At 40.7% G+C, this 27,790-nt stretch overlaps 2 protein-coding genes across 5 annotated transcripts; one reads left to right on the forward strand and one right to left on the reverse strand.

Annotated features, from left to right (window-relative positions):
• The first annotated feature begins 446 nt into the window (after nucleotides 1-446).
• slc19a3a (solute carrier family 19 member 3a) lies at nucleotides 447-4,308 on the forward strand. Its single transcript, XM_073490312.1, has 7 exons — nucleotides 447-593; nucleotides 1,448-1,683; nucleotides 1,771-2,305; nucleotides 3,369-3,447; nucleotides 3,628-3,820; nucleotides 3,923-4,071; nucleotides 4,106-4,308. The coding sequence occupies exons 1-7, from the start codon at nucleotides 447-449 to the stop codon at nucleotides 4,303-4,305; spliced, it is 1,539 nt and encodes a 512-aa protein (XP_073346413.1). The 3' UTR covers nucleotides 4,306-4,308.
• Nucleotides 4,309-4,393: 85 nt separating this feature from the next.
• Nucleotides 4,394-27,750, reverse strand: agfg1a (ArfGAP with FG repeats 1a). Of its 4 annotated transcripts, none has more exons than XM_073490277.1 (14): nucleotides 27,398-27,750; nucleotides 20,286-20,379; nucleotides 18,375-18,490; nucleotides 17,217-17,382; nucleotides 16,408-16,570; nucleotides 15,121-15,240; nucleotides 13,533-13,604; nucleotides 11,424-11,639; nucleotides 10,605-10,794; nucleotides 10,335-10,414; nucleotides 9,053-9,166; nucleotides 7,144-7,296; nucleotides 6,378-6,472; nucleotides 4,394-5,334 (listed from the first exon to the last, which is right to left on the reverse strand). In XM_073490277.1, the coding sequence occupies exons 1-14, from the start codon at nucleotides 27,562-27,564 to the stop codon at nucleotides 5,275-5,277; spliced, it is 1,806 nt and encodes a 601-aa protein (XP_073346378.1). In that variant the 5' UTR covers nucleotides 27,565-27,750; the 3' UTR covers nucleotides 4,394-5,274. The 4 variants fall into 4 exon arrangements, with proteins under 4 accessions (XP_073346378.1, XP_073346385.1, XP_073346394.1 ...); XM_073490284.1 differs by having other exon boundaries at nucleotides 13,572-13,604; nucleotides 27,398-27,749; XM_073490293.1 differs by lacking the exon at nucleotides 13,533-13,604 and having other exon boundaries at nucleotides 27,398-27,749.
• Nucleotides 27,751-27,790: the final 40 nt, after the last annotated feature.

Genomic DNA, 27,790 nt, shown 5'->3' on the forward strand with positions numbered 1-27,790 from the left:
GTATTACTGTTTTCTCTAATGAGTGTAAAAATAAGCATATTATTGACTCCAAAATATAGCTGAAAGATTCAGCAATGACCTTTAAGTTGCTGACAAACCCATGTGTGTTGTCTATAATATCTCTACAACTTCATATCTCTACAAAAATCTATTGAGGAAGCTCAACAACAGCTCAATAAAGTTGCAATTACTACTGATTAGTGAGGTATATTAAAGATAAAGTGCTGAGATTTGTCTGGTCGCCTGTTTTATTTGTGACACGTGTATCAGAGCTGGACGGTCACCAAGGTGCTGCTGCTCTTTGACCGGGTTGTTGATTGACAAACCAAGCTCAACACTTAGACAACTTCAGGTGCTTGCTACAAAGGAAGGGTAGCACGGCGAGAAATATATATATATGTATATAAACAAATAACACATACCTGAAAGAAGTAGAAGAGCCGAAGATGGAGGCAGTCAAGAGGTGGAGGGAAGACTGGAGGTACCCCACAACTCTGCTGTGCATATATGGATTCTTCAGCACAGTTAAACCCCTGGAGCCTTTCCTCATCCCGTACCTGACAGGACCGGACAAGAATTTGACAACAGAGCAGGTATGAAAATATAATTATATAAAGCAAACATTCAAAGGAGTGATTATGGCTGAACATATATACAGTATTTCAGTTTGCCGTTGCAGTTTTGTGGCTTTAAAGGATAAGTTTGACCAAAAATGAAAATTTGCCATGCCGATGGAAAGCTGGGTGAAGTTTTGTAGTCCATAAAACATTTCTGGAGCTTCACAGCAAAAACAACTCCAAAACAACTAAAGTAGATGGGGACATGTTTTAAAACGTAAAAAACAACCAAAAAAAGATAACATAAAATGGCTCCATACAGTCATGTGGCATAATTCAAGTGTCCGAAAGCCCTGAGATTGATTTGAAAAGACTGTGTTTATACCCTTCTTTAAGCTGAATTTGTCACTGTTCCTGCTAAAATAAAACCGTTATTATAGTGTAGGTTGACCATGTGTTGAGGGTGTAAATAATGTTGATTCAACTCAATTTGGGATCTCTGGGCTTCTGGAGATTTGGATTACACTGGCCATCTATTTCAGGTGTTTAGGGGATTGGGTTGTTTGCTTTATGGACTCTGAAACTTCCATCTGCATGTGGGTGAGTAGATAATGACTGAGTTTTCATTTTCTTATCCTTTAACAAGGAAACATAAAATACCTAATACACTTACTTTTTTGGCCTTATAGAAACTACATTTACATGTTGAATAATCAATCAAACCAACTTGCTGAGTCACAGTCAAGAGTTTTATCCAATCTTTATTACTTGAGAGGTAAAAACACAATCACGATTTTTAAAAAAACACAATTTATTGCTATGAAGCATATAGTTCAAGTCTTACATGCAGTGGCTCTTTAGTAATTTATCTCTCCGTTTTTCCTCATCAGGTTAACAATCAAATTTTCCCAGTGTGGACATACTCCTACCTGTCTGTGCTGGTGCCGGTGTTCCTGCTGACGGACTGGCTGCGCTACAAGCCTGTGGTGGTGTTCCAGTGCGCCAGCCTCTTCATCACCACAGCGATGCTACGCTGGATGTACAGTGTATCCGCCATGCAGGCCATGCAGTTCTTCTACGGAGTGGTGACAGCCAGTGAGGTGGCCTATTTCTCCTACATCTACAGGTCATGCACTCAAAGGGTGGAGCAAGACACTAACTTTTTAACTTCTGCACTGTTAGGACACACATGACATTTTGCTTTTCATTACAGTATGGTGGATCTGAAAAGATACCGGAAAGCCACCTCTTACAGCCGCAGTGTGCAGCTCCTGGGGTACACAGTGGGCTCTGTGCTGGGCCAGCTGCTTGTCAGCTTCAACCTCATGTCCTACGACAACATCATGATATTTACTCTAGTTCTCACTGCCATCGCTCTCTTCACTTCCTGTCTTCTGCCAATGCCTCAGCAGAGCATGTTCTTTCACCGCAAACACACCGGACAGAAAACAGTAACAGAGGGTGCAACAGAACACACGAGTGGATCAAAGGTTTCCCAGGAAGGAGTAAGAGATGAAAATGTGGAGAGAAGAGGAGAAACAGAGGATGAAGCAGGAAAAGGACTGGATGAGAAAGGCCCTAAAGTTGAGGACCTTGGGGAGTCAGTTGGCACACAGACCTGTGGCAAAGTCCTCCTCCAGCTGTGGAGGGACTTCCGTCAGTGCTATTCCTCCAGACAGCTGCTCTACTGGTCAGTGTGGTGGGCGATGGCCACCTGTGGCTACAACCAGACTGTCAACTATGTGCAGGTCAGTTGCAAAGGTAACAAACACCAATCAAGAACAATATTAAAACCACTGACAGGTGAATGTTCTGCTGGGAAATGACATTTATGTGGATGCCACTTTGACATACACACAACCCAAACACCAAGTACACCGCCTTATGGCAACAGCACTCCTGAATGCCAGTGGCTTCCCACAGCAGGACAGTGCAGACCCACCTCACCCTAAAAACTGCTCAGAAATTGCCCAAGGAACGTGACAAAGAGCTCAAGTAATCGACCCGGCCCCTAAAGTCCCCAGATTCCATTCCGTTCAAGCATCCATAGGACATGCCGGAACATGTCCAATCCATGGAAGACCCATCTTGCAAAACCACAAGAATCAAAGTATCTGCTACCGACGCCCTGGTGCCAGACACAACACCCAGAGCCCTGTATCCATGCCTCCATAGGTCAGAGCCAAGTCTAATCCACGGTGGGGCCTCCATGGATCAGACTTGTTCTGGCATGTCCCTTGGATGCTTGATCAGATTGGATCTGGGGGGATTTGGAGGCTTGAACAAGTTTCGCTCCATCGAGGCCCAATCTCACAACCCAAAGGACTCAAAGGATCTGCCACCAATGCCCTGGTGCCAGACAAAACAGGACACCCCCAGAATCCTGTGTCCATACCTCCAGGGGTCAGAGCCAAGTCCAATCAACGTTGGGGCCCCCATGGATCGGACTTGCTCTGGCACGACCTTTAAATGCTTGATCGGATTGGGATCTGGGGAATTGGGGGCTAGGTCGATGCCTCCTTGGTGGGTAGGCCCACTCCTTCGGGAGGGTGCTGTTGCCACTAAGGGGCGTAATTTGTCTGCAACGATGTTTGGGTGGGTGGTGCATGTCCAAGTGGCATGAATATGAATGGCAGGACCCAATGTTTTCAGAGAAGTACACTGCATTGTAACGAGACAGTCAATGTCATTTTACTTCACCTGTCTTTGGTTTTAATGTTGTGGTTGATCGGTGTAAACAAAAAAGTGACTTTAAAGCTACATTTACTTTATTTGTATAATCATGTAATAACTTTCTATAAATTCCCGCAGGTGCTGTGGGAGGACGTGCAACCTTCTCAGAACTTCAGCATCTACAACGGAGGTGTGGAGGCAGTGTCCAACCTGTTGGGTAGGCATTGTCATATCAGTTTGACCGCCATATTAAATACTACTATTTTACCATATTCAAGTTGAATGTTTGATTAAAAAGGAAACATGACCTTACAGCTCGTGGTGATGGATCTCAAACCTCAGTGGTTATTCCATAGTCATCCCTACTATGATGATCCTAAATCAATTTGTTTTGCAGGTGCAGCAACAGCCTACGGTATAGGCTTCACTGAGGTGAGATGGGAACAGTGGGGAGAGCTGGCCCTGGGTGGTTTCTCTGGACTCGGGTCAGCAGCGCTCTTCCTCATGACCTTCACTGGCAACATCTGGGTCTGCTACATCGGTTACGTTGTTTTCAAGTGTCTGTACATGCTGCTGATAACAATAGCCATGTAAGAGTGTTTACGAGGCTGTTTTGCCCCAAGAATCCAACTAATTTTATTGCAGGCAGAACAGGAAAAACAATATTTTAATATACAAACACTTCTCTTTAGGTACCAGATTGCAGCTGATCTGACAATGGAAAGATATGCACTGGTTTTTGGGGCAAACAACTTTGGAGCATTGGTCCTACAGACGATCATTACTTCTGTGGTGGTCGACAGTAGAGGACTGGGCCTGGGCATCATTCCACAGGTGAGCAGTCTGAACAGAAAAATGTCAAGTTATATCTTCAGAAGCGTTTCCATGCCCACTCATCACTGAAATTGTGTGCCTTTTTCTGCAGTTCACAATATATGCCAGCTACTTCTCATTCATCGCTGTTGTCTTTTCACTTCGGGGACTGTTTACCATTTGGATAGCACGGAGAAGCAGCAAACACTCAACCCCTCCAGAGAAAACAGAACCTCCAGACACTGTTGAACACAGATTCTGATTTCAAGGAACGTGACGCTGAGATATTGCACTTTTGGTCCCCACTTTTTTAAAACCAAAAAGTCTTCAAATTAGGGACTGCAACACTGTTATTATAAATTTTTTATACAAAACAGATATACAAGATTTTCATACATCCATATAAATGAATGGTTTGGTCATTTTGTCTTACTTAAAATTCATTTTAATATATATACTGTATATATTTACATATTAACTTAAAATTCTCTAATACCCAATGTAAGTGGTTTTCAGCTCATCAGCCATTCCAGCTCCGCCCTTTATGGAGGCGGTTGACTGTAGTTCAGAAGCGTTGTGACCTGGGCCCCTGTCAGCAGGGCAGGGGATGGCAGAAAATCAAGTCCCCTGCCCGTCCCTGATGCAGCAGTCACTCCTCCTCTCATTGCTCGCCAATAGAATAGGTTGTTTTTTTTCCTTTAGTGAGAACAATTTACCAAAAAAGGATCCTGCACAAATAAACAGTTTGGTTCTTCACAAATACAGTAAGTGGCAGTACCCATTAGCTTTTCCAAGCAACAGTTCTGTCTTAACAAATCTTGTGTGTTAGATACAAATACTGATATGCACAAAGAGCTAATTTCCTAAAAGAAAATATATGTACAGAATTGCAGCATAATGAATGGGATACACTGTATGCAATAACTTAGTTTTCAGCCAGTTTGATTATACATTGTGGTTCAGTAGAGGCCAGTTCACAGGTTAAATAGAGAAGAGGGGATCAACCTCTCCCTCTGCACACACCATCACTTTGTTTCATAAGACACAGACAGTGTCATCATGACTGTTCATGTTGTCATATTGTCATATTGTTCCATCTGTGACAAACTGCGATAGAAAATACAAATCCTTACAAACATTGTGTTTTTAAAGCTACTTGTGAAACAAAACAGTGCAATAGGTGCAAGCGTGCCAGTTGTTGACCCTGTAGTGGAGCTGATTGGATGGATCGCTATAAGAAGGGATTTGTTGAGGAGCCTCCTGCTGGATATTGTGCAGATGGACCCGCACCCTGGAAGGAAAAAGGGATACACAAACACAATCAGAAAGTACATTGGCATTGAGAAGAGGGTCAGAATGAACCCACTAGTCTTTTCTTTTTAATATTAGTACTGACACAATAGAGCCAATATGATCAATTGTCAGGTTCAGCTGAACTAAAAAGTAGAGATGCACTGATCCACTTTTTTCAGTTCCGGTCCGATTCCTATATTTGAAATAGGACTGTCACAGTATCAGATTTTAACAACACGATTATCATGACCAAACAAATTTACGATGACGATATTATCGGAATATCTATAGAAAATAAAATAAAATAAAAAAATGCTGGCAATCAAATCTATTTTTAACTGTGTTTACTTTGTGTTTTGTCATTTTGGGAAAAAAAATACCCTCAAAATAAGAGTGTAGGGAGGTGGACAGAGAGTCTGTAACCATAACTATTAAAAAAGTGTACAGGAAGAACATTTATACTAGTTACTAGTGAAAAGGTAACCAGATGCTGCATTATTCACACGGTATTATCGTATATGTATTAACACAATATCAATATTTGAATTCTTCATATCACGATTATTGTGAATATAGCGATATCTGCTGATACAAGTTCCAGTCTTGCTTTTGTGTGTTTCGACAAAAACAGCTGTTGAGTTTGCCAAGTTGTATTAGCTCACTCAATTTCAGACTGTCTAATGTTACATTAGGACAGGGTCATGGTCCACAGCACAAAAACATAAGGTGACTCGTGGATATCATCGTAGAACTGTTTAATTGCTAATTAATCACATAATCAATTCATGTAACAACATTTTGGCTATTGCCTTATAATTGCATTATTGCATTGCATATTCGATATTTATAAAAGCACATGGATCAGTGACATCAGTCCGATATCTGATGAGTGGATTATATCAGTAAAGGCACCTGATAAAAAGGAGGAATAAGGTGACTGCTTAAACTTTATCAACAATAATCTTGGCTCATGGTACTGAAGCCCCTTCATTCCTCTGTGTGAATCTAAAGGATATCATGTCATGTAGCCATCTTACTAACCAGGAAAGGGTTGCTTGAGACCATAGGTCCAGCCATTGCCTGCCCAAAAGGAGTCACAACAGGTTTGGCCTGGCCAAAGGCTGGATATCCTCCACCTGAAAGACATGTGCAATTTAATTTAAAAGAGGTGATGGAATGCTCACACAAAAAAATCATTACAGCAACAACAAACCTTTTCACTCATGTTCAATATCTTGAATCCAAACTTGAAACAATGTAATGACTACTCAGTCTGATGCACATGTAAGCTTGAATTTCAGCATAGTTACTAATGCAGATACGTCTACATCTACATGATCTATACACAAGCCCCATTCACGATGCCCTTTCAGTGTGGGAATCATGCGCCGATTCTCCGCATCGCCGTCTGTGTGAAAGTTTCAGATGCGGAGAGGGGGGACAGTTTAGCTGCGGCTCAGGGGTGTGTCGGTCTGATGGTGTTCACAGTCTAAACAGATCCTTCACTCATCACATAAAAGAGAAATGTCCCACACTTAAACCCACAAAGCAACGTTACAGGACCAAACAACAGTAACATGGTAACTGGTAGTATCTTTGGCAACTTATATGAGGAAAAAAATACTGTGTCTGTCATCCTGTCTGTCCTACCGACTCTTTGTCATATTTCTGCCCAATGGACACACTGGAGCGGCTTTTACGCCGGAGTTGCTTAGTTCAGTGTGAACAAACAAAGGCGGAGAAATGGCAAGCCTTCGCTGCAGAGATAATGCGGAGTCGCTGTGTGAAAAGTGCTACGGACACACACCGTTGGGTTGCTGGGGATACGCAGGAGGCTGAGGGAAGGGAGCCTGGCCAGGAAAGGGTTGCTGGAAGGTTCCACTAAAGCTGGTAGGGAGGTTGTAGGCTGCAGCGTTCCCAAATCCGGCTGGCATACTCATGGAGCCTGTGCCAAATGACACTGCAACATAGCAGGACAACAGCTGGTTAAAGAAGCTTTTCCAAGACATCTTCAGGCATACGATAAAATAACCTTTTGCTTAATTTCATTTTCAAAATTATAACAAGAAATTTACATTGACACACACTTGCCTAGAACATGTTACATTACAGAGGAGCTGGCACACAGCAGAAAAAAACAAACAAACAAAGACTATGTTATTATTATCAGCAGTTAATCAGAAAGCAATATAAAAGGAGGTAAACTTAAATGAGTGAGAGGATTGACAACTAGGGATTACAGAACAGTCATCAAGAAAACAAAGAGAAAAGACATTGCTACAACAAATAAGGTGGTTCAGTAATGGAGTGTGGCTCCCAAAGCAAAACTATCATTTAACTGACCACCCGAGATCTTCAGAATCTCGGTATATGTATTTGTTGAGTTTAAACACATGCAAAAATTAGATTAAGGTTGTCTCCAGACAAGCTGCAGAAAAAAGGAAGGGGCTGTCTGAAAAGAGTCAGACATGACACTTCGGCACTTGCATTACGTGTAGCACCAGTGTCAGATGGCCACACAAGAGTACAGTGTTCCAACAATGCAACAGGAGGAACTAAACTGCAAGGAGAAAGCCATCAGATATCTGGTAGAAATGCTACATCCAATTTCCATTAAACAACTGGGGTTGCAATTAGTTGAATATGCAAACAAATCCAAGGTTAAGGCTTGAGCGTTAAAGACTCAACAGTTGCCAATGTCTTACTGAGTTTACTCATTGAATGAAGCATTTTATGACACCAGCAAGCTAATGAATGACTAGATGAACCTTAGAGGACATTATGGTGTATAGTTAGTTAAAATAATTGAATGTCTTCCAAAAGTCAAAAGAGAGTTTATGCCAACTGTTAGAAGGAAAATGTTGAGGAAGCCATTATCAGTGAGTCCAGAGTTACCCTGTAGAAGGTCCTAAGAAACTGCCGTGATACCTATTATTTAAATAGACACCACAGTAATGACATTTTTGATCATAATGATATGGCATGACTCTCTAATCACTCTCATTACATGAATGTGGAAATTGATTGTTGTTCCTTGGTCCATCATTACATTGATTTCCAAAATTTTCCAAAGAGGGGATTTTTTTACATCCGGGCTCGACATATCCTATTCCCCCCTAGTTACTGTATATTTTGTCACACCCCTATTTGTTAATGCTGTGATTAGATTTTTTTTTTACCTCTACAACATTTTCCCGATAGATTTGCCACAGGAGCAAGAGCAAGGCACAGGAGAGCAAAAAGGAAGCAGAGAGCACAAGGGAACCTACCAAAGGCGGGAGGATAACCCTGCCCGTGAAGAACCCTCATCAAGCCTGTCCAGCATGGCAAGAGCAATCAGAGACAACTGAATCTCAATGTCTGCAACTTCCTGTCTACTGTGCACACACCCGTAAATGGCAACGCTAGTCCTGCTATTTCCACAAAACTGGTATTCAGAATGTATTGATCCTTTAATGTTCTCTTCTACTTTCCCGATTGGTTGCCTCTGTGTTCAGCAGAGTGGTCTCAGGCTGATTCATTGCCGAGGCAGCTAAGGCAAAGGTTGCCACTTAGGGTGTGCAAGGAAATCTAATAAATAATATACTTACTGTAAGATAACACACCTATTTTTTCCACAAATGATTTTTATCTGCATTATCTCAGCTAACTGATTTGGTGGTGTTTTATATATGCTTCACATTTAAGAACACACACAAACATACACATAAACACACCTGCTGCTGCTGCTGCCACTGCCATATTTGCTGCTCTGCCATTGCTCTGGAACGGGTTGGTGGGAGCGGCTGCCGGGGCGACTCCAGCAGCTACAAACGGATTAGTTGACTGAGCTGTTGGAGAGAGGTATCAAGTCACCACACATGAGTGTGAACAGGACAATAAAGGAAACAAAAGCAATGATTCATGGAGGAGCATTTCAACATGTTGATGTCCAGTGTCAGTCCTTGTTTGTTTGTTCTAAACAGCAGGACAACAAAATTTCCCAAAAACTGCAGTAATTTTATAACTATGCAGTTATACATATTAACTAGGGGTGCAAATTTTATGTAATTTCTTTATGTAGTCGATAATCGGGTGCCTTGACAATCAATTATCGTTTAATCAATAATAACATGAAATATGTTGAACATCTTTCCTATACAAAACTGTTTTAACCACTGACATGATCTATGTTTGATGAAATCAAATCAGAGTCGGCTACATTAGGAGTTAAAAGAACAGATAAAGTAAACACCAAGTTTCCTGAATGATGAACTAAATAACATAAAATCATGACTTCATTTTAATTGCAGAGCTCCCATCTGTTGCCTTTCAACAACTAGCAACAAAATCCAACCCATACTGAGCCAACAAAAATGTCTTTTTTGTATTTTTTTAATGACAAATTACATGTACTTAAATTAAATACATTTCCTCATACCAGTATTTTGTGTTTTATTTGGATATACTGTATTTGAAAAACTATTGTAAAATACTCTTTAATGTATTTGTGCCCATCTCTTATTGTCGATTAAGACATTTTTAATTGGTTAAAGTCTTAACGGCAGTTAATCGATTAATGATTACTCATTAACATCCCTAATATTAACAAACAACTTCATAAAATAAAGTATCCAAAAAAACAGTGAAGTTTGTTGTCCTAAAAAAAACCCAACAAAACAAAAATAACTGAAAAAAAAGTAAAGCTTATCAACATAAGAATGTTTTCCACAGAATAGGAACTTGCTACAGATTCATAATCTAACCTTATTCTCTGACGACATTTGACGCAACCTGTTCTCGACATCAGGAAAATCCTTAAAACCCCATAAGGTCACAAAAGTTGTCAACAATATCTAAATGACTGAAGTTTGCTGTAATTACCTAAAGTATACTGTGCCTCACCCTGTGGCTAACCTTTGTTTCCAACATTATTTTAGAGTTTGTAGATCATTACTGATTTAATTTGGGAGCATAATTAGCACAAACCATTGCACAACAGCCTGTAGGTTCACTCACCTCCAAAACCTTGAGCCATGCCAGGTAGAGCCTGCTGTGCTTGTGCTGCTGACACCCCAGTCTCGGGGCCAAACATGCCCCTGTAGTGAAACAAAGTCAACACATAAGCTTCTCAGGAAGACAGAAAAAAAAGGAGACCAGATCCTGTGTGACAGGAGTGTTGTCACTGTATGTTTGTAGGTTAAGTTCCTTTGGATAATTCACTGCATTTAGTTGTAGATTTAGACTTTTAGAATCCACTTCAACAGGTGTATGTGTTTAGTTACTTACCCTTGTGAGGTGCTGGTGGTGTTGTAAACACTGGTGGCAGGGGACGAGGAGCTGAAGACGGTATCCAGCTCTGCAAGAGCAGCATAGCGGTCCCCCATCGCATGCGCTGCTGGCTGCTTCTGAGGCAAACCACCCACTCCTGCTGCTGCCGCCGCTGTGGCTGAGCTCACCCCGCCGGGAATACCACCTCCTGGAATAGAAGCACATGACGGCAGAGCCGGGCTCAATCCACCTCGAGTCAACTAATCCAGAGGGAAAATTCAAATTTCAAAGACACAAACAAAAACGTCCGGAGATATCTGCCACATTCAACCTATTCAAAATGATGGGGAATAAATGTTCAATCATTAGGAAATTTGCATTTTCTAGCACAGAAATACAGTTTGTAATATGAACAAAATGAGCTAGTACCAACCCAGTACAATTCACAGATACTCGAGGGCCAAAATTCTGACCATGTGATATTAAAGCTCTCCAATCAAACCAAAACATATAGAATTCTTAAAAGCAAGGAGGCATCGACACCATGTGCAGAGTAGCCCGTCATCTGTATACAGGCTGGTTCAGTAGCACTGAGGTCAGGGGGCCGATTTGGGGAAAAAAAATGGTAAGGCCATCTCAAGATACCACATTTTAGTGATACAGTATCACAGGTTTGCTAGAAAATGTAAATCAGCCCTGTTATGACAGAGATTGTCTTTCCCTGCATTGGCAAGAAGATTCGACATTATGTTTTTAGTTGTGTCAACTTCTCTTTTTTGGACGATTTCTATCCCTACATTTGAGATCTATGAAACAGGCTAGGCAGGAGAAGTTTACCTTGCTCTGTATTGGCAGAGCTAAACACGTTATCCAGGTCAGCCAGGGCTGCGTATCTATCGGCAGGGAGGCTAGTACTCTGTACAGCATCTCTGCCAGCTCCTGTGGAGTTACTCTGGGAGGAAGAACTGAAGGATCCAAAGTCAGCGCTACACGATTTGGGGAAGTTGTCAAAATTTGCAAAATTGGCATTTGCTAGTCCCCCTGAGGCGCTACCTGCATGAAAGAGAGAGATTAAAAAGTCATGAGGGGGACCTCCATTGTTGGTTTTGAGTAACAGCATTAACAGAGTGGAGAGGGAGATAAGAAGCTGCATGGAGGATAAAGCTGGGGTGGTGTCAGGCTGGGGCTGGGATACTTTCATTATCTATAAACAAGTCCTCTGCAACACTGCACTACGTAGCTCTTCATTAGCCTATGAACCTGAGAAACACAGCATAAAATTTGCATTTATATGTCTTAGAGGCACATGTTGTGCAGAACAGCACCTTTCTTGATTGCCTCGGTTATATCAGCACCATACTGTGGATAAATGAGTTACACACAGCACCAACCTAAAATGTATTAACAGTGACATGGAAAACAACTTGTTCAGTGGAATACATCTTTACTTCAGTCACTTTCAACCAGATCTAAAATTGTTATTAGGGAAACAAACAACATTAAACATTATTAATCGCTTTTTTAAAGCAAAAGAAGTGTACACCCTTTATCTGCGAGGAACAAAGCCTACTCAAGAACTGCTCAGAACCTTACCATTGCACATACTAATCTGTGTCATTTCTTTTACACTATATATTTACATTTGGGAAAACCATGCTGATTCAGGCACTTCCACCTGATGAAAATTCAACTTTTTTTTTTTTCAGGACATGAGTTTCTCGAGCATACTAAGAACTCAGGGAGAACTCATTTGTTTGGAATGCAATAAGAGGTGTGATACATTACAATATTTCATGCTTGGCACAGCACAATAAAAAGATTTGGGATATGGAGCTTTTGTCTTTGTGATAACTAAGGAGAGAGAAGGTAATGTTTAGTAATAATGCTCACACCATCACAACAGTTAAATATCAACCAGTGCTTTAATTGCATTCAACTGAATGCATTCCCTTAAGCTTGTGGAAAAGGCATAATGGGACAGGTACAATCTTTCATGCAACTGATCTGTGTTAGGTGAACATACCAATAGAGTGATGTAGCTGACTAGATGGCTATGCCGATTGGACCAATTACTTAGTGAGGCTCTTCCGTGTAGACAGTGCAGTGTGAATTATAGCTAGCAGCATGGCGGATGAGGTGCTTGTGCCAAAAAATAGCTATTTTCTATGCAATATTGTCTTGTAATATTGCAAATGGAGCAATTCACAGGCTATTTAAAGTCTGACTGTACTCTACAGGGCATGTCAAAAATCAAAAATAAAAAGATTGAAATTTAAATCGTGGATTGTGACTATTATAAAATAGATTGTGATATATCATGCTTTGGCCAGATCGCCAACCCCTATCAGCAGATATAAACCTTCTCTGACCAGTGATCTTAAAACTTCAGAGGAACTCGGAGGAAGTTGTTTACATGAAGCTGATGGCCTTGAGAACACCAGGCACACCTGGTATTTATTAGCTATTGTTTCCTCACACCTTAACCAGCTCCTGATGAGGGCTTGCAAGAGCAAATATCCCAATGTCTTCTTCTGGAGTAACTCTTTTTTTAATCATGATTTTCTTTTATTATTTCTTACATGACATGTTGGACTACAGAAAAGTTACTTCTAAATAAGTGATGGGATAGACTTCAAGGGCACAGTGTTCTTGTGTTCCCCACTTATTTATCTAAAAGGAGAAGAATGTACATGCATTGTTCTCATTTCCTTCCATCTGGTCTATTCTCTATAGTAGTTCTCAATCACGACAGCACCAATCAAAGCTTATTATCCCTGTTTTCAACCAGTGAGATTGTCAACAGCGATTCAGAGTCACAGACAAAAAAAGCTACATGCTGAGACACACATTACATCCAGAGAGAGGAGGAGGATCACAGCGACTACACATTAGAGACGGTGGAAAGGGTGTAAGCTGTTAAGAGGGCAAGCCCAGAGAGAGACTTACTGTGTGCACCCTGGAGAGGCAGAGCAGTGGCAAACTCACCCATACTGCGGCTGGATGAGAGCGCAGTGAATGCTGGCAGCCAAAAATCAAAGAGGGAGGGAGAGATGGGGCAATGAGCAACGTAAGACAGGGTGGAGAAACAAAAGAAAAGACGTCAACTAAACCAGAGGTCAAAATTAAAAAGGGTGAGGTCAAAGAAAGTCAACTACTGCTGAAGCAAAAGGATGAAAAACACATGAGACAGAATGGACAGCTTAGGCCGATAGCACAGTCAGTCAGTGTCTGTGAGAAAGGGATTATCTTACAAAGCCAGAGAGAGAGAGGGGAGCTTTATCCATCAAGCAATGGGCATACTAAAGAGATCACTGTGCAGCTCTGCACAATGATAGTCAATCAATGTAGACCTCCAGCAGAGGGCACTGTAGCACACAACATTTCCCTGAGACTTGGGGGTGGAGGCTTAATTGTCTGTTTGCGCATTAGAGTCTGTTTTTGTATGAGTACGAGAGAGAAGTGTTCAGGTAAAAAGCCCGAAAGCCAGTTACTGCTGAGCAAATACTCTTTTACATAACATGTTAACTGCATGTTATGTAAAACTGCATGAAGGGCTTGAAGGGAAATATGGACCAGAATGACAAACACAGGTAAGATGACGACAATACTATGACTCTGTTACATCCATAATAGACTAAATTAAAATGCCAAAAGGCCAAGCAAATATTTGACTAAAGCACACTGTGTAGAATACATATCTTGCATGTATTTATATTCATATTAATCGTTTAATATTCCTATAGGGACATGCAGTGTGGTTACACGCTACAGCAGTACTAAGCCTGGTTTGTTGCAGGTCCTTTATCACTATAACTGTCTGCCTAATGAGTGCACAGTGCAAGACATTAAGTGCATTCAGCATATTGCATATTACAAAACATATTAGTCCTACTGCTGCGCACTTAATTTCAAACTTTAAATACAGTAAGTGCACACTAAAAAAAAAGTGGCTTCATTGATTTTTCACAGCGGGTAACCTGTTTGACACGATCAATTCAAAATAAAGCTTTTAAAGTAGATCAAAATACAGACATGCTTTAAGTTGTACATGGAGTGAATTCTTCCTATGAGTCTGCACAGGAGTGCAAAGAGCTTCATGCTCCATGACCTGAGGTTTTGGCCGAGGGCACATACCATATAAACACACAGTGAAGTCATGTGTTCAACTGCAGTCAAGTTGAATTGCTTTCAAACACATAAAATGTATTAGCATTTTTTGTTTTTTGCTTTGAGGAAATGTATAAACCAAACTTACAGATTTTGCTTATTTTCCTGGTTATTAAACTTCATTTGAACTGTGATTTTTTTTGATGAAACCATCTGTTGCACATACTGTAGGTCTTTTGAAACCGGATCAATGGACATTGCACACATGAGTTGAGAGAACAGTTAAATGGCAAAAATGGCACAGAAAACATGGCTGCAAACTGCTGAAATGTAAAAAGGATGTTTGTGTTCAGCCTATATGTACATTCTCAATGCGTGTGTGTACATAAATATTCAAGCTATCGTCTTGAGAGAGAACTTGCTCTACCTGTATTTGTGGGATGGAATGGGGCTTGGGGTGCGGAGGGGAAACCACCTGTCGACCCAGAAGTGCTCCCGAATGCATCAAAATTAGCAAAGTCTGCATTTGCGTTGGCATTCTGTGCCGCTGGAGGTGGTGTCAGGATGAGGTTCAGACGGGGAGATGAATGAAAAAAAAAAACACAATGAGAGGAAAACAATGGATGAGATAGTAATAGAATGGATTTATACATATAATGACAAAAGGCATGGGCTGCAAAACAAATACAATGGATTATGTGATAAATATGAGAGATAATCATAGAGTGGCATCACGCAACAATAAAATGCATATTGGCTTAAAATGCAGGCAAGATGATGTTCACCCTCTCCCATGGGATACTATCTGGACTCCTTGCTGTGCACACAGCATGGAAGTGTACGCAACACTATACACGTCATTAACCTCAGAGGTGTACATCTCTGCTCATGTTTACTATGTGGAGATGTGAGATGCCACTTTAGTCACTTGATGGCTCTTTAAGGGGAAATGAGAGGACATTAACCCTCCATGGGGAGCAAACATTAATAGCCCTATGTTACAGACATTAGTAACCATGGAGATGAGTCTGTCCATTGCACCTCTGGTAGCACTCCATACTCTATGGCTATGGTTTGCAATCACAGAGGTACATGGCAGCTGACATTTAACAGATTCTGCATAATCCTGAACTTCTGCCACAGTCCTAACAGGCCTTAATTAGAATGCAACATCAATCAGCATGCAGCAGTCTCTTACAACACCTGAAGAATTTTAAATGGCTGCCGCATTACTTCAATCTATCTTCTGTCAAACTGTTCTACACATGAAGAGGTACATACGCCTACATGCACATAACAAATTTTGATTTGTTTCAGCTGAAATTCATCATGTTTCCTCCAAACAATAGAGGTGATTTCACCAATAAAGACTTCAAACTAGTGACAAGACTGAAACTGATGAATGAAAACATGCATGCACTCAGCCATCTCTGGCATTTGGTTTGGTGCTCCTGGTACAGCCTGTGAAACAACATGACTGATGCAACTTCCACATTTAACAGGACAATCCCATCGTGACTGAAGTTCTTGCTCATTTCCTGCATTCACTTTCTGCTTTATGTCTCAGCAGATCACTTTCCTGTGTTTTTACCACGTTGACATATTTAGCATATTTCGGATTGTCAACTGGTGTTGACAAGACCCGCACACGTTGAACATAAAACGTGTTTTGCCTTAGATGTATCATTTAATCATTTATTTGTCTGTTTCTTACTTGTGTGGCTGTTGAAATGTGCAAAGTTAGCAAAACCGGAGCTGGTGCCTGCATTCATGTTGGGCGGGGCAGCGAAGATGTCTCCACCCAAGTCACTGAGGAGGTCAAACCTCTTGTCATGGAACTGCTGCTGATGGGTTTGTCCACGGCTCACCACTGGAGACTGGTGGAAACAAGAGATGGATTGAAAAAAAGAACTGCAGGTATGTGTTGAGCCGCATGTATAAATATGTTCACTGTCTATAGGGTCCTTGAACAACCTTCACACAAAGATTAAAGAAGACAAGAAAAAAGCACTTTGAATAGGGTTAATGAGATGCCTTCTGATGATAATACTGTACATTTAAAGGGGCTCTATGTAACAATTTGTAGAGACTTAAATGTGTTAATCACTTTTTAATTGGCCATAAGTGAGCGGATTCTAACTTGACTTAATGCTGCTGGACTGTGGATTTCTTTGTGAGGGACTCTCATCGGGTTCTCCCCGACAGTCCAAAGGATGTAAATTAATGTACGTTTTGAGTGCCTTGTTTCAGTGTCTCTCTCTGCTCCACTAACAGAGAGCAACAGTAGCTAATGTTAGCTAACATGAACTAACGACCGGCTTCCAGCACAAGTTCCACAGAGCCCCTTTAATTGTTTTAAATACGTTATTTTAGCCAGTAATTTGTTCAACCTTAGCAATCATTGATGGTCAAGCCAACATTCTGGCAATGATTACAAATTCATCATATCTGTGTGTGTGTGTGTGTGTGTGTGTGTGTGTGTGTGTGTGTGTGTGTGTGTGTGAGTGTCTAAATAAAGCTCACCTGATTGGGTGGGGTGTTCTTGTTGAGGTGTAAGGAGGGAGCCGACTCCCCCAGCAGGGATTTGAGTGGTCTAACCTCCGGGGTGCTGCTGGTGCTGCTGTTTGAGGAGCCAGAGATGGAAGCATGGACGGATGCCACTGCCTTGGCCTGCTCAGGAGGTACGTACCTGGGAGACAGTTCACATTATATGCATTATGACAAAATACCTTAATAAATATATGGTGCAATATATTACATGTCATTTAAAATACTTAAGGGAGCCGAGGTATGATTTATCCTACCAGATGCCATTGGCTATTGGAGCCAACGTGACCATAATCTGGCATAGTCCAAGTTTCAAAATAATGGTATTATAGCCTTTTGGCTAAACAGATGTTATGCAAATTCACATGTGAGAATAGGAAATGTTTATTTGGGTGAAAATGTATCTTACAGCTAGCAGACAGGCCATGACTCTTTGAAACTAACACTTATAACAGGCGTTTCATGACTGGTGTGTATTGTGTGTTACAAGAGAGGCCTATGAGAGTGAGAATGCCTGACTGCAGCCAGTGGTGCATGTTGAGACATGCACCACTCAGCCCTCCCATTTGGGTCAGACTTCAGTGACTAAACTCTCAGAGATGACAAAAGCACTTCTCCCTCAACTAATAAGTGTAACAATCTAATTATCGACTAATAGTTGTTAACGTTTGCTGTATGGAACCAGTCTAACAGCATAAACCAACAGTCTCACTAGATTAATATCTACTTTTATTGAAAATACCTAATTTGCAACTCTCAACATGACAAGTACTTGTCTGGCTACGTCTACCATGAGTTCAATGCGCCTGAAATAACTGCTCTTATTAGTCATCAGTCACAATGCACCAGAAACAAGTATGCTACTGTGTAAACCTCATACATACAACCTACAACTTTATGGACCAGCTAGATCTTGCACATAAAGCAGCTTGACTGTCGTGACCTACATTCTGGGCATTTAAAGAACGATATCTGGCAGTTTGCTCCAGGCTAACTGCTATGAGCTGCCTGTGAGACATTCCAAGCCAGAGAGAGGAAAAAAAAAACACAAAAGAAAACCTACATGTCGGCGCAGTGCACACTGCCAGGGGACTGTTCATATCTTTGCACTGCCAGCTTGTAAAACTGACTTACCATCTCTTCTTTTCATATTTCTCTTGAAGGAACTCCTTGACTTTCTGTGGTTCTCTGAAGTCTGGTATTGAGGAAGTTCTGTCATCATAAAGGCCAAGCCACATCTGCTTACACACCTGGAACACACGGAGTAACATGATTTTCTGCAGCACACACAGCTGCAAATGAGTGTAGGGCTTGTTAACATTTATAATAAACCATTAAATTGTTAACAGTGCCACGGGGAAATTAATAAATAAGCCACACGTAAACATGCTGATGATATAGTTAATCACCTTGAAGACAATAAATGCAGGTGAAATTCAAAAGAGCATTAACTAATGTTTTAGTATAATGTTTGCTATGTTTGGATTAGAGGAATCAAACAGGCGTTGGCCTCATGTTTGGAAATGCAGATTGAACTTAGTTGCTGGGTGAAAAATTAGTCTCACCTTTGTCTGGCCTTGGGTTTTGGATAGCATTCCTAAAGTATTTGCCTAATCCTGTAAAGAGAGATTTATAGGCTTCATGTGTGTGTGTGCACTCAGTATAGTGTGCTGCATTGTGAATGAGGCGATGGTGCTGCAAGAGGCAGCCTTGGCTCTTGTGTTGCATGTACAGTATCCTGCTGCTGTCATTTCCTTAAGTGACCTTTGGATGCAGCTGCACACACATTCACAGCACATGCAGGCTCACTTGTCTCTCTCATTTGCAAGGATTTTGAAACTGCAGCTGTTGTGTAGCCTGTTTTATCAGTTTTTTCTGTGTCAAGTGCTCTCCGCGGAAAGACATAAACTAACTTCAGGGCTGTAGTATTTATAAAGCAGCCCTGAAGGATATATGCATCAGCTCCAACCTTGAGTCTCCTGCATATCTGCTTGCCCTGCCACTTTGCTACAGCTTTTAATAGGCCGTGCTTCCCAGGTGGCATTGCTCTATTTCATACTCCGTTTACCCAAAATGGCTCTTGAATGATGGTGCACTTTGTTTCCAATATGTGGTGCTACTGTATCTGATTATGACAAACAGGTGAGAGCTGCAGATTTTGAATGACAGACGTTTCCTAGAGACTCTCACCTCTAATTATTTACATAATTTGACTTTTTGTAGTACTTTGCAATATGATTGAAAATGTTATTATGAAAACTGACATATCATGTTATTTCTGTTTAATGTTTATTGTTTGCGAGGTCAGTAGTACAACATTTGTACTAAAAAAAAATTTAATGATTTTTGTCTTTGTCTGAAAAAATGTAATTTAAAACACTGATTAATACAGCAGTGGGCCCCCCAGAAATGTTTTATTGGGGGCCAGATGGGGTCACTGAAAATCATGTGGTTGCAAACAAATGCTGTTCAAAAGCAGCTAGCTGGCTATGCAATTCTCTTTTTTTTAACATGAACTGTTGTGAAAAATATACAACATTGATTTACTGTAATGAATAGTACTTAATGTAACATATCATATAAATGTATATTACGCATATACGCCTCATGAGGGGAATGGGGGGCACTTGCTAGGGGAGTCTGCTATCGTGTCCCCCCTCCCCGGCTACCCTATGGAGGCGCCACTGTAATACAGCTTTGCCATAAATTGATTTTCATGCACATTTGAGTTGCATTAGTGCAGCTATCACTTTCTACTGTAATAGAACAGGATATTCACTGAAAACTATTATTAAAACAGCTGTATTCATAATATTTGGATACTTAAAAAATGCTAAAGGTGAATAAAAATAATGTGTTTTTCTTTTCCTTTTATAACAACTTTAACATTTGAAACGTTTTTGTGGCTCAATGTTGTTGTCTACAGTAAAGCTTGTTAGCAGCCAAAACACTTCCATGACGAGTTACAATGATGTGCAGATTTTCGGTGTGAAAGTTGACCTCAACCTTAACAAGTGTGAAAGGGCAGATGGTGTCCATGCCTACCTCATTGCCATGTTTCTGTAGGAACTCGATTTCCTGTTGCGTGAAGGTTGTCATGGAGATAGACTTGACTCTGTGAGGTGGATTCAGTCCTCGTCTGTAGGTGGAGAAATGGAAACGGGGGTCAATTTAATTTGAAGAAACTGTACAAGGCAACCTCATCTAGACAAACTCCAGATCCCTCCTCTCAGGACTGGGCCATTTAATTAGCAACAAACTGACTGACTGATGTGCGTAACTGGGGCGAGGTAGACAGCAATACAGAGAGAGAAAAATGACAGACACAAATAATGACAGAGACAAAAACTGACAGAAAAAGAAAGGGAGTAGAGCAGAACAAAGGAAGTGGGTGAGACTCTCTCCAAACTGCCATTGACTGAACTGAGGTTGTCAGCACAGTGAAAGAACAAGCGATCTCCCTAATATAGAAACTTCCATTATGGAGTGACACCCATTAGCCCACACAAGCCATGCTCATTTTCCTGAGAAGGTCACAGCTCATGCCACAATGGCCCAAATTAAACCTGCCTGGTAGCTGTAATAGTTTAAAAGAGCCTTCAGTTGGCTATTATATTAAGCTCCAGGCCTGCTTGTCTCAGTATTTTTTCCTGCACCCGCCAGCTAGTGAAAATGAAAGAAGTGTTGTCTTCAAGGTTGACACCTGTTTTGTCTGTGAAGGTGACCAATCAGCATTCAGCAATAGCATGCAAGCAGGATGTTTTAACTGCAACCAGAACACCACAGTCACCAGAAGATAGAAAAGAGAACAACACTGTTACAGTCAGACTGAGAAAGTTTCTTTAACTATTGACCAACCAAAGTCAAAAGTGTATCCATTGGACTGTGACAAACCAACACTGTCAGTGATTGTTTTTCTTTAACAGCAGCTTAAGTGCTGACCAGTCAATAGAATCAAATAGGACGCATCAGTCAGCTATCATTATGATAACATTAACATAATCCTTTAAAAGCGACCCAACGTGTCTTTTACTCCTGGTCTATACTGACCCCGTAGCAAAAGCATGTCAGTAGCTCAACATGAGCTGTATTCCTCCATCAGCGTCTGCAGTGGATTCATTCATCCACAGTGATGTGTATCCAAAAGCATTCTGACAGCATTCACAACCCATTGAATAATCCATGTCTATACACTATACATAACCAATGGCAATCAAATACTCAAGTTTCTCCAAACTTTCTCTAAAGGTTTTTCTAAACTATATGACTTTTTTGCCAAGATGTTTGAACAAGCAGCTGTTGCTCCCATCACCATGAAAAATGATATGATAAGGCACCCTTGACTTGTCCTTAAGGCACCGCAGGGTGTCACGGCACCCACTTTGGGAACTACGAAATGAGATCCACCGTGTCACAATTCCAAACACAATGTTATACACATGGAGAGTCAGAACCTAAAGGCAGTGAAATACTAGACGCGACTGTTAAATTATTCAGTGCTGTAACCCTCACAGAACTGGTTCTTATCTCCACCCATTCTTTACACATCCACCAATCAGCTGATTGTTCTGCAAACAACAAATATATTTATAACAGTTAGGTCTGACGCAGAGTAAAGTAGCTACATGTAATGAACATCCAATTGCTGTGTGAATTCACATTTAAGAAAACAAAATGGAAAATAAAACAATGACCAAGGCCACCAAGCTGTACTTATGTCCATAAATACTGAGTAGATCCATGTGAACTACTAGAGCGATTTCCAGGGAAAACACGTTTTGTCATCCTGGTCAAACTTTGAGAAGACAGGTAGGACTGAAAGAATGCCATGGCCCTAACATAAAAACTTAATACAACTGGATATTTCTACATTTATATGATTTATAGGATCTAATCAATCAATCAATCAATCAATCAATCAATCAACAAACAAAAAAATTACAATGAATCAATTAGTGCTTAAAATTACTTGTAGTTACTTGTTGGTCACACCTTCCCCAATTTTGAGAATTACATTTCTCTTTCTTATCAAAAACTGGAAATTTTTTTGAGGCTGTTGGCTTGACAAAATAGGGTTCTTAAGATTAACAAGACTGTGAAAAAATATTTTGGTTTGCAGCCCAAGTTGGATTAATGCAAAGTTCTCACTCTTTCTGGACAAAACAGTCAGAAGCAAATTCATCAAATGCAAGAAGCAATAAACTCGTGTCAGAGAGAAAACAGAAGATAGAGTGTTGGGGTGTATTTCAGCTTTAATGTGTTTTTCAGCACCCTGAGGTAAATGACTGATCTGATCATAGTCTCATGAAGATGAAACTAGGTCAGATACAGAGAGAAAGCTCCATAAGTCTTATGGTCTAAATACGAAGGCAGCATCTCTACCCAGTTGTCCAATTAAGGCATTCTTATACTAATCATGATGTTTTTGTTATTTCATGTATTTTATTTAACTGTGTCAACAAGGAAGGGTGGGGGGTGGGATGACATCTCATAATTGAGGATATCTTACATCCAGACTGTGGTGTACAATATAACTGTCAGGTGATTCCTGTGTTCTGGATTCCAGTCTGGTAGCGAGCCTAGCAACACAATGTTGTGGCCCTACAGTGACACACCCCCCTTATTTCTGCTGGACAAAGTAGCCTGACTGTGTCAGTGTTCAGTTACGGTAGGATTATATCTGTAGGGAGAATTAAATAACAGCAGTAATTATTAATTATGTTAATTAAAGAACTAACAGAATTGCTTCTTAGATGACGATATTGTACACATCAACAATGTCTGTAACACAAATGTTAAGGATTTCATCAGAGCATTGCTCGGCCAAGTTATCTATTTTGACATCATGTCTAATGGGTAGCACAGTGTATCAGTGAAAAGTATCACATATTGCACAGTAAAATAATTATGACCTAGTCGCTACTGTACATCAGAGCAGCTCACCCGGGAAAACTCAGCTCATTTGCATATTGTAACCGCTCCAGGGTGAGAAAAACTGGCATTGTTAAGTCTCAAAAGAGAGAAGCTATGCACCATGTTTAAATTTGCAGCTTTCGGAGATTCTGCACCATCTTTTACTCCTTCCTCAACAATTTTGTGAACCTTTTATCACAGAAAATGCCAGTTCTTCATTTTCATGGCTCACTTTCCAATCCAATGGGATTTATGCCAAATTACACTATCATCAATTTGTCATCCTAACGGGCTTCATAAACACAGCAAACTAAAAAAGCTCAGTTGTAAAGTTCAAGTCACCTCTGTTAAATAGCCATTGATTAATATCATTCAGGACACTTGGTATCGTTGACACCTCCCCACCACTGTCATGCTCTAGTCCGTGTTACAGCTCTGCTTAGTCAGGAAAATATCTCAGGAACACAAAGGTCAAGTGGGGTTACTTCCTGTCATGAGTAATTCTCCAGAAAGAGACATTGTGAGTGGTGTTCCTCCTGGGAACGCCTCCACCTTCATAAGGAATGTGTTTACATAACGGATTCCAACTCCACCCATTAAACAACCACAACTATGGGGGGAGAAGGTTGTTATGCGGTAGGTAGTTGTGCCCCTGCCATCACCCCTAAACAATTAAACACTGTTACTGCCCGAACTGCAAAAGTGCAAACAACTTCCATGAATTAAAGACAATCACTGGAATGGAATGTAACTTAGTACATTTACTCAAGTACTGTACTTAAGCACTTAAGTATTTGCATTTTATGCTAATAAACCACTTTTTGGAGGCAAGTATTATAATTTATACGCCACTACTTTATTTGATCGCTTTAGTTACTAGTTACTTTGCAGATTGCATTTTTCATCAGAGCCAAAGTAGCATATTTTTAAAGGTGCATGATGTAGTTTTGGGGATGAAACTTTAAACAAGAGGAGAAAAATCTTCGCTGACTGATTTTTTTAATGCCTAAACAAACTAAATAATCAAACTCTTTGTTTTATGACAAAACTGTGTAAACAAACTGTGTAAACAAACTGACTTTAAAAGGACAACACAGTTTCATAGTGTTTCACTTTGTTTACATTTGGCGGACCCTGCCACCTTTCTGGCTTAAAACAGTGTTCTAGGGACCGTATTTTCCTCTGAGAACGGCTTGTTTATTCAGTTACGGAAAAAATAAATATTTCTGAGTTTGTATTATTAACTCATTAATAATTTCAATTCCGAGTTTGAATTTCTTCTCCAGAACTGCACAGTGTCCCTTTAAATGAAAAGAAAAAAATTAAACAAAAACAAAACAAACAAAAACCCACTGATTCTAATAAGCAGAAAAATTATGAATATCGGCCAGGTCAATAATCGGGCGACCAATAGTATACAGTGTATACATAAATGTAAATACATGTACAATTTACTTTTACTTGTTCTTTTGATACTTAAGTAAGTACTTTAAGACTTTTACTCAAATGGGTGAATTTCACTTCTACAAGGTAATATTTTTGCACAATATCTTTACTTTTGGATACTTTTTGCACCACTGCTCATCAGTGTTTCTACCTTTCAAATATACTGTTTAGGACTAACCTGAAACATAATCTTTCAGGGTAAATGCAAAATGTATGCAGAGGTGATTCTTTGTGTGGAGGGGTTTTGCTTTGCTTTCCTTGAAGAGGACAAAATAAAGCAAACACTATTATTCATAAAACAGTCAGTGTGTGCAGTCAAGACAGTAACCAAAACAACATATCAAGTCTGAGCATGAGTCTCCAGGCGCTCTCTCTCTCTCTCACACACAATGCAAAACAACTTTGCCTCTCTAGTATTCAAAGGAAAGAAAGAGACAGACTGTGACCTCTCTGCCACTTCCTGTGGTACATATAACGGCACATGCTGCTGATGAAGCAGCACAGTGGGGCCGGCCATACCACTTCCTGAGCCTACAATCACACCAGGCTTCCTGCATACATCAGACAGACATCAATCCTTTCAGACCAACTCTCTTCTGCTCGGCAGATTTTTGAAACTAAAATTTCACACAACATGTTTTGTCTTGATAAAAAGTGTGTGATAAAGACAGTAGGAGAGAGAGAGGAGGAGGAATTGTGATCTCAAGCTATAAAAGAACCCAATTAACTCACATTACAGATTTAATACCATAGGGTGAGCAGATGGGAAATTCACAGTGGAGTCCCTGCGCAGACCCACTGGTGAAGTGAAATGGAGGGCAAACTGTGCCCATCAGCAAACACTCCATTAATCTCATTCTTTGCAGTGCTACAGTAAATAACCTTCATGTTCAAAGTGGAGAGAGCTAGCACAGTTTGCACAGATTAAGGTCACAAACCTAGTCAAACAAGGGCTGTGTTTTAGGCAAAGTCTGAGGGACAAAAAGTACAACATTTTGTCAAAAAAAGATGAATGAGACTTGCCCACTAATTCAACTTAAAGGTCATCAGTGGGAATTTACCGAGCAACAACTACTTCCCCTTTCCACTGCAACATTATTAGAATAATCATTATTCAAAACTGGAAAATGGCATAGTGATTTCCGTAAAGCATTAAGAAGGACCACTGCAGGCTACAGACAATATGAATGAGCAGAGCAGGATGGACGCATGAACAGCTTATTGAGTTACCTGCTAATAGCCCACTGCCAATTTACTCTTCTAAATTATATTCACTAACAAAGGCTTGTGATAAACACATAATTTATGCATTTACTATTTGTGAGCAAAGATGGGACTTGGTGGGAAAGAGAGGACCAGGATGTTTGATTGTAACAATGCTGAGACAATATCGTACCTATGCATCAAAAGTCCTTATTGCAGGTGGTAAAATAAGCTGTACGGTTTTTATCACTTAATGTATGAGGGAATAGTTTGGTTGCCAGTTAACCGTATGCTGATACACTTGGAAGAGAAAGCACTGTAATCCTCAAAAGTCATCAGAGAAGAGTGATTATGTGCAGATTATCACAATGTCATGCTATATAAATTAATATATGGCAAATATTTACTCAACGCTGTATCTCAATCTGTCATTATCATGCAATAGATAGTAATCTTAAGAGCATCATGTGACAAACCGTCATTACTGTATTACACCACTTTAGATTTCTTTCTAAATGAGGCCAGCATCACATACACCCACAAACCAAACCCTTTTTTTTTACTTTACATGCAACATTTGACAGACAGCTGAATTGAGTTGGGATATCTTTAGTAGAATAAGAAGAAATGGAATGCTTCACTAATCCCAAATCACAAGCTACAGATGCTTGGTTACACAACTGCACAGCAAAGCCTTAAGTCAGGCAAACGCTATCTAAAGTCACAACACTAAACTACACTCAAACTATCAATGCTGGGGGGGCATTTTTTCTTATTTTCAGCTAGGAGGTAAACTACTGACATGAGCACTCAAGGATTTGGTCAGCCGATTCTGAAGAGTGAAACTCTTGCTAGCGTTACTTAGGTTGCACATCTGTTACAGACTGATTATTGGAACAGTTCTTAATCGGCTACAGAAATAGATGACTAGACTTAATACAGCTGATGATGACATGGATACCAGCATTGCATTAGCAGCCTCATCTCAAAATGATGGGGCTTTCCCACGCCCAGATTTAAACAGTTAGCAACGACAATACTGCATTACTGTAATGAAATAACCCTCAGCATGCTTATATGGAGTATATTAAGAAAACGCTAAATGATACTTATTCGTGGATATAATATGAAGCCTTGATCATGAGATCATTTTAATATGTACTCATGTGTCTTTGTATGTGGGCTGTATAACGTTACCATGACCAATTAGCTCAGCTACAAGGTGGTGCTTCCAGACGTCGCCAGCAACTGGTAGCAGCAGCTGGCTACTGGCTTATCTTCAGACCTAGCTTGCAAATGTCAGATAAAATTAACTGGTTAGCACTGGGAGCTAAAGTAAGCTAGCATCTGGGGTGGCTGCTGCGTTAGCTCGCTGTGCGGCACACTGACACCTCTATGCACCCCGCCCAACACAGCTCAGCAAGACAATGTCAAAACAGCTCAACTCACACTGGCACAACTGGATACCAATGCAACGTTAGCTAGCGCTACCCGGCTAACTGGCTTAGGCTGCCGTTCGTAAGCTGAAAGGCACCAAAACGTTGTATCGCATGCGCCATATCAAAGCTAAGGTCACTGAGCAACTTTAAACTTACAGGATGCCAGAGCATGAGGTGCATACGAAGGAGCCCACAGTCATGTTGGCATAGGTTGGGCCGCGCTGGTCGCAGTCAAAGCACTTTCTGTTGGGAGGCAAACTCGTCATTTCTCTCAGCATCTTCAGGTGTTTCTCCTCTTGTTTTCGTTTCGCACTCGCCGCCATGGTAAGGGATGTGCAGCAGGATTAAATAAAACCGGGGAGACCGCAGGGTCGGCTACAACTAAAACAAAGGGCTGTGCTTTTTTTTTTGAACGGTTGCCGACCCGTGCTGGAGGCAGAGAGGGAGTGGGTAGGCGGCTCTGTTGTCAGGGGGGCCTCGCGTCTCCTCGAACAAGGAGTTTGAGGCGTTGGATCGGTCCTACTAACGGGACGAGAGTATGCCTGCCGT

Source organism: Pagrus major, chromosome 2, assembly GCF_040436345.1.
Source record: "Pagrus major chromosome 2, Pma_NU_1.0".
Taxonomy (NCBI): domain Eukaryota; kingdom Metazoa; phylum Chordata; class Actinopteri; order Spariformes; family Sparidae; genus Pagrus; species Pagrus major.

What these genes read in the sequence shown, in the direction of transcription:
- slc19a3a (XM_073490312.1), top strand. Translation starts at nt 447, where the DNA reads ATGGAGGCAGTCAAGAGGTGGAGGGAAGACTGGAGGTACCCCACAACT. An exon ending in GGCAGTGTCCAACCTGTTGG is followed by an intron (nt 3,448 to 3,627) that starts GTAGGCATTGTC and finishes TTTGTTTTGCAG; the next exon opens with GTGCAGCAACAGCCTACGGT. An exon ending in CATCATTCCACAGGTGAGCA is followed by an intron (nt 4,072 to 4,105) that starts GTCTGAACAGAA and finishes TTATATCTTCAG; the next exon opens with AAGCGTTTCCATGCCCACTC.
- agfg1a (XM_073490277.1), bottom strand. Translation starts at nt 27,564, where the DNA reads ATGGCGGCGAGTGCGAAACGAAAACAAGAGGAGAAACACCTGAAGATG. An exon ending in AAATATGAAAAGAAGAGATG is followed by an intron (nt 17,383 to 18,374) that starts GTAAGTCAGTTT and finishes ACTGTCTCCCAG; the next exon opens with GTACGTACCTCCTGAGCAGG. An exon ending in ACCACCAGCACCTCACAAGG is followed by an intron (nt 10,415 to 10,604) that starts GTAAGTAACTAA and finishes GTTTCACTACAG; the next exon opens with GGGCATGTTTGGCCCCGAGA.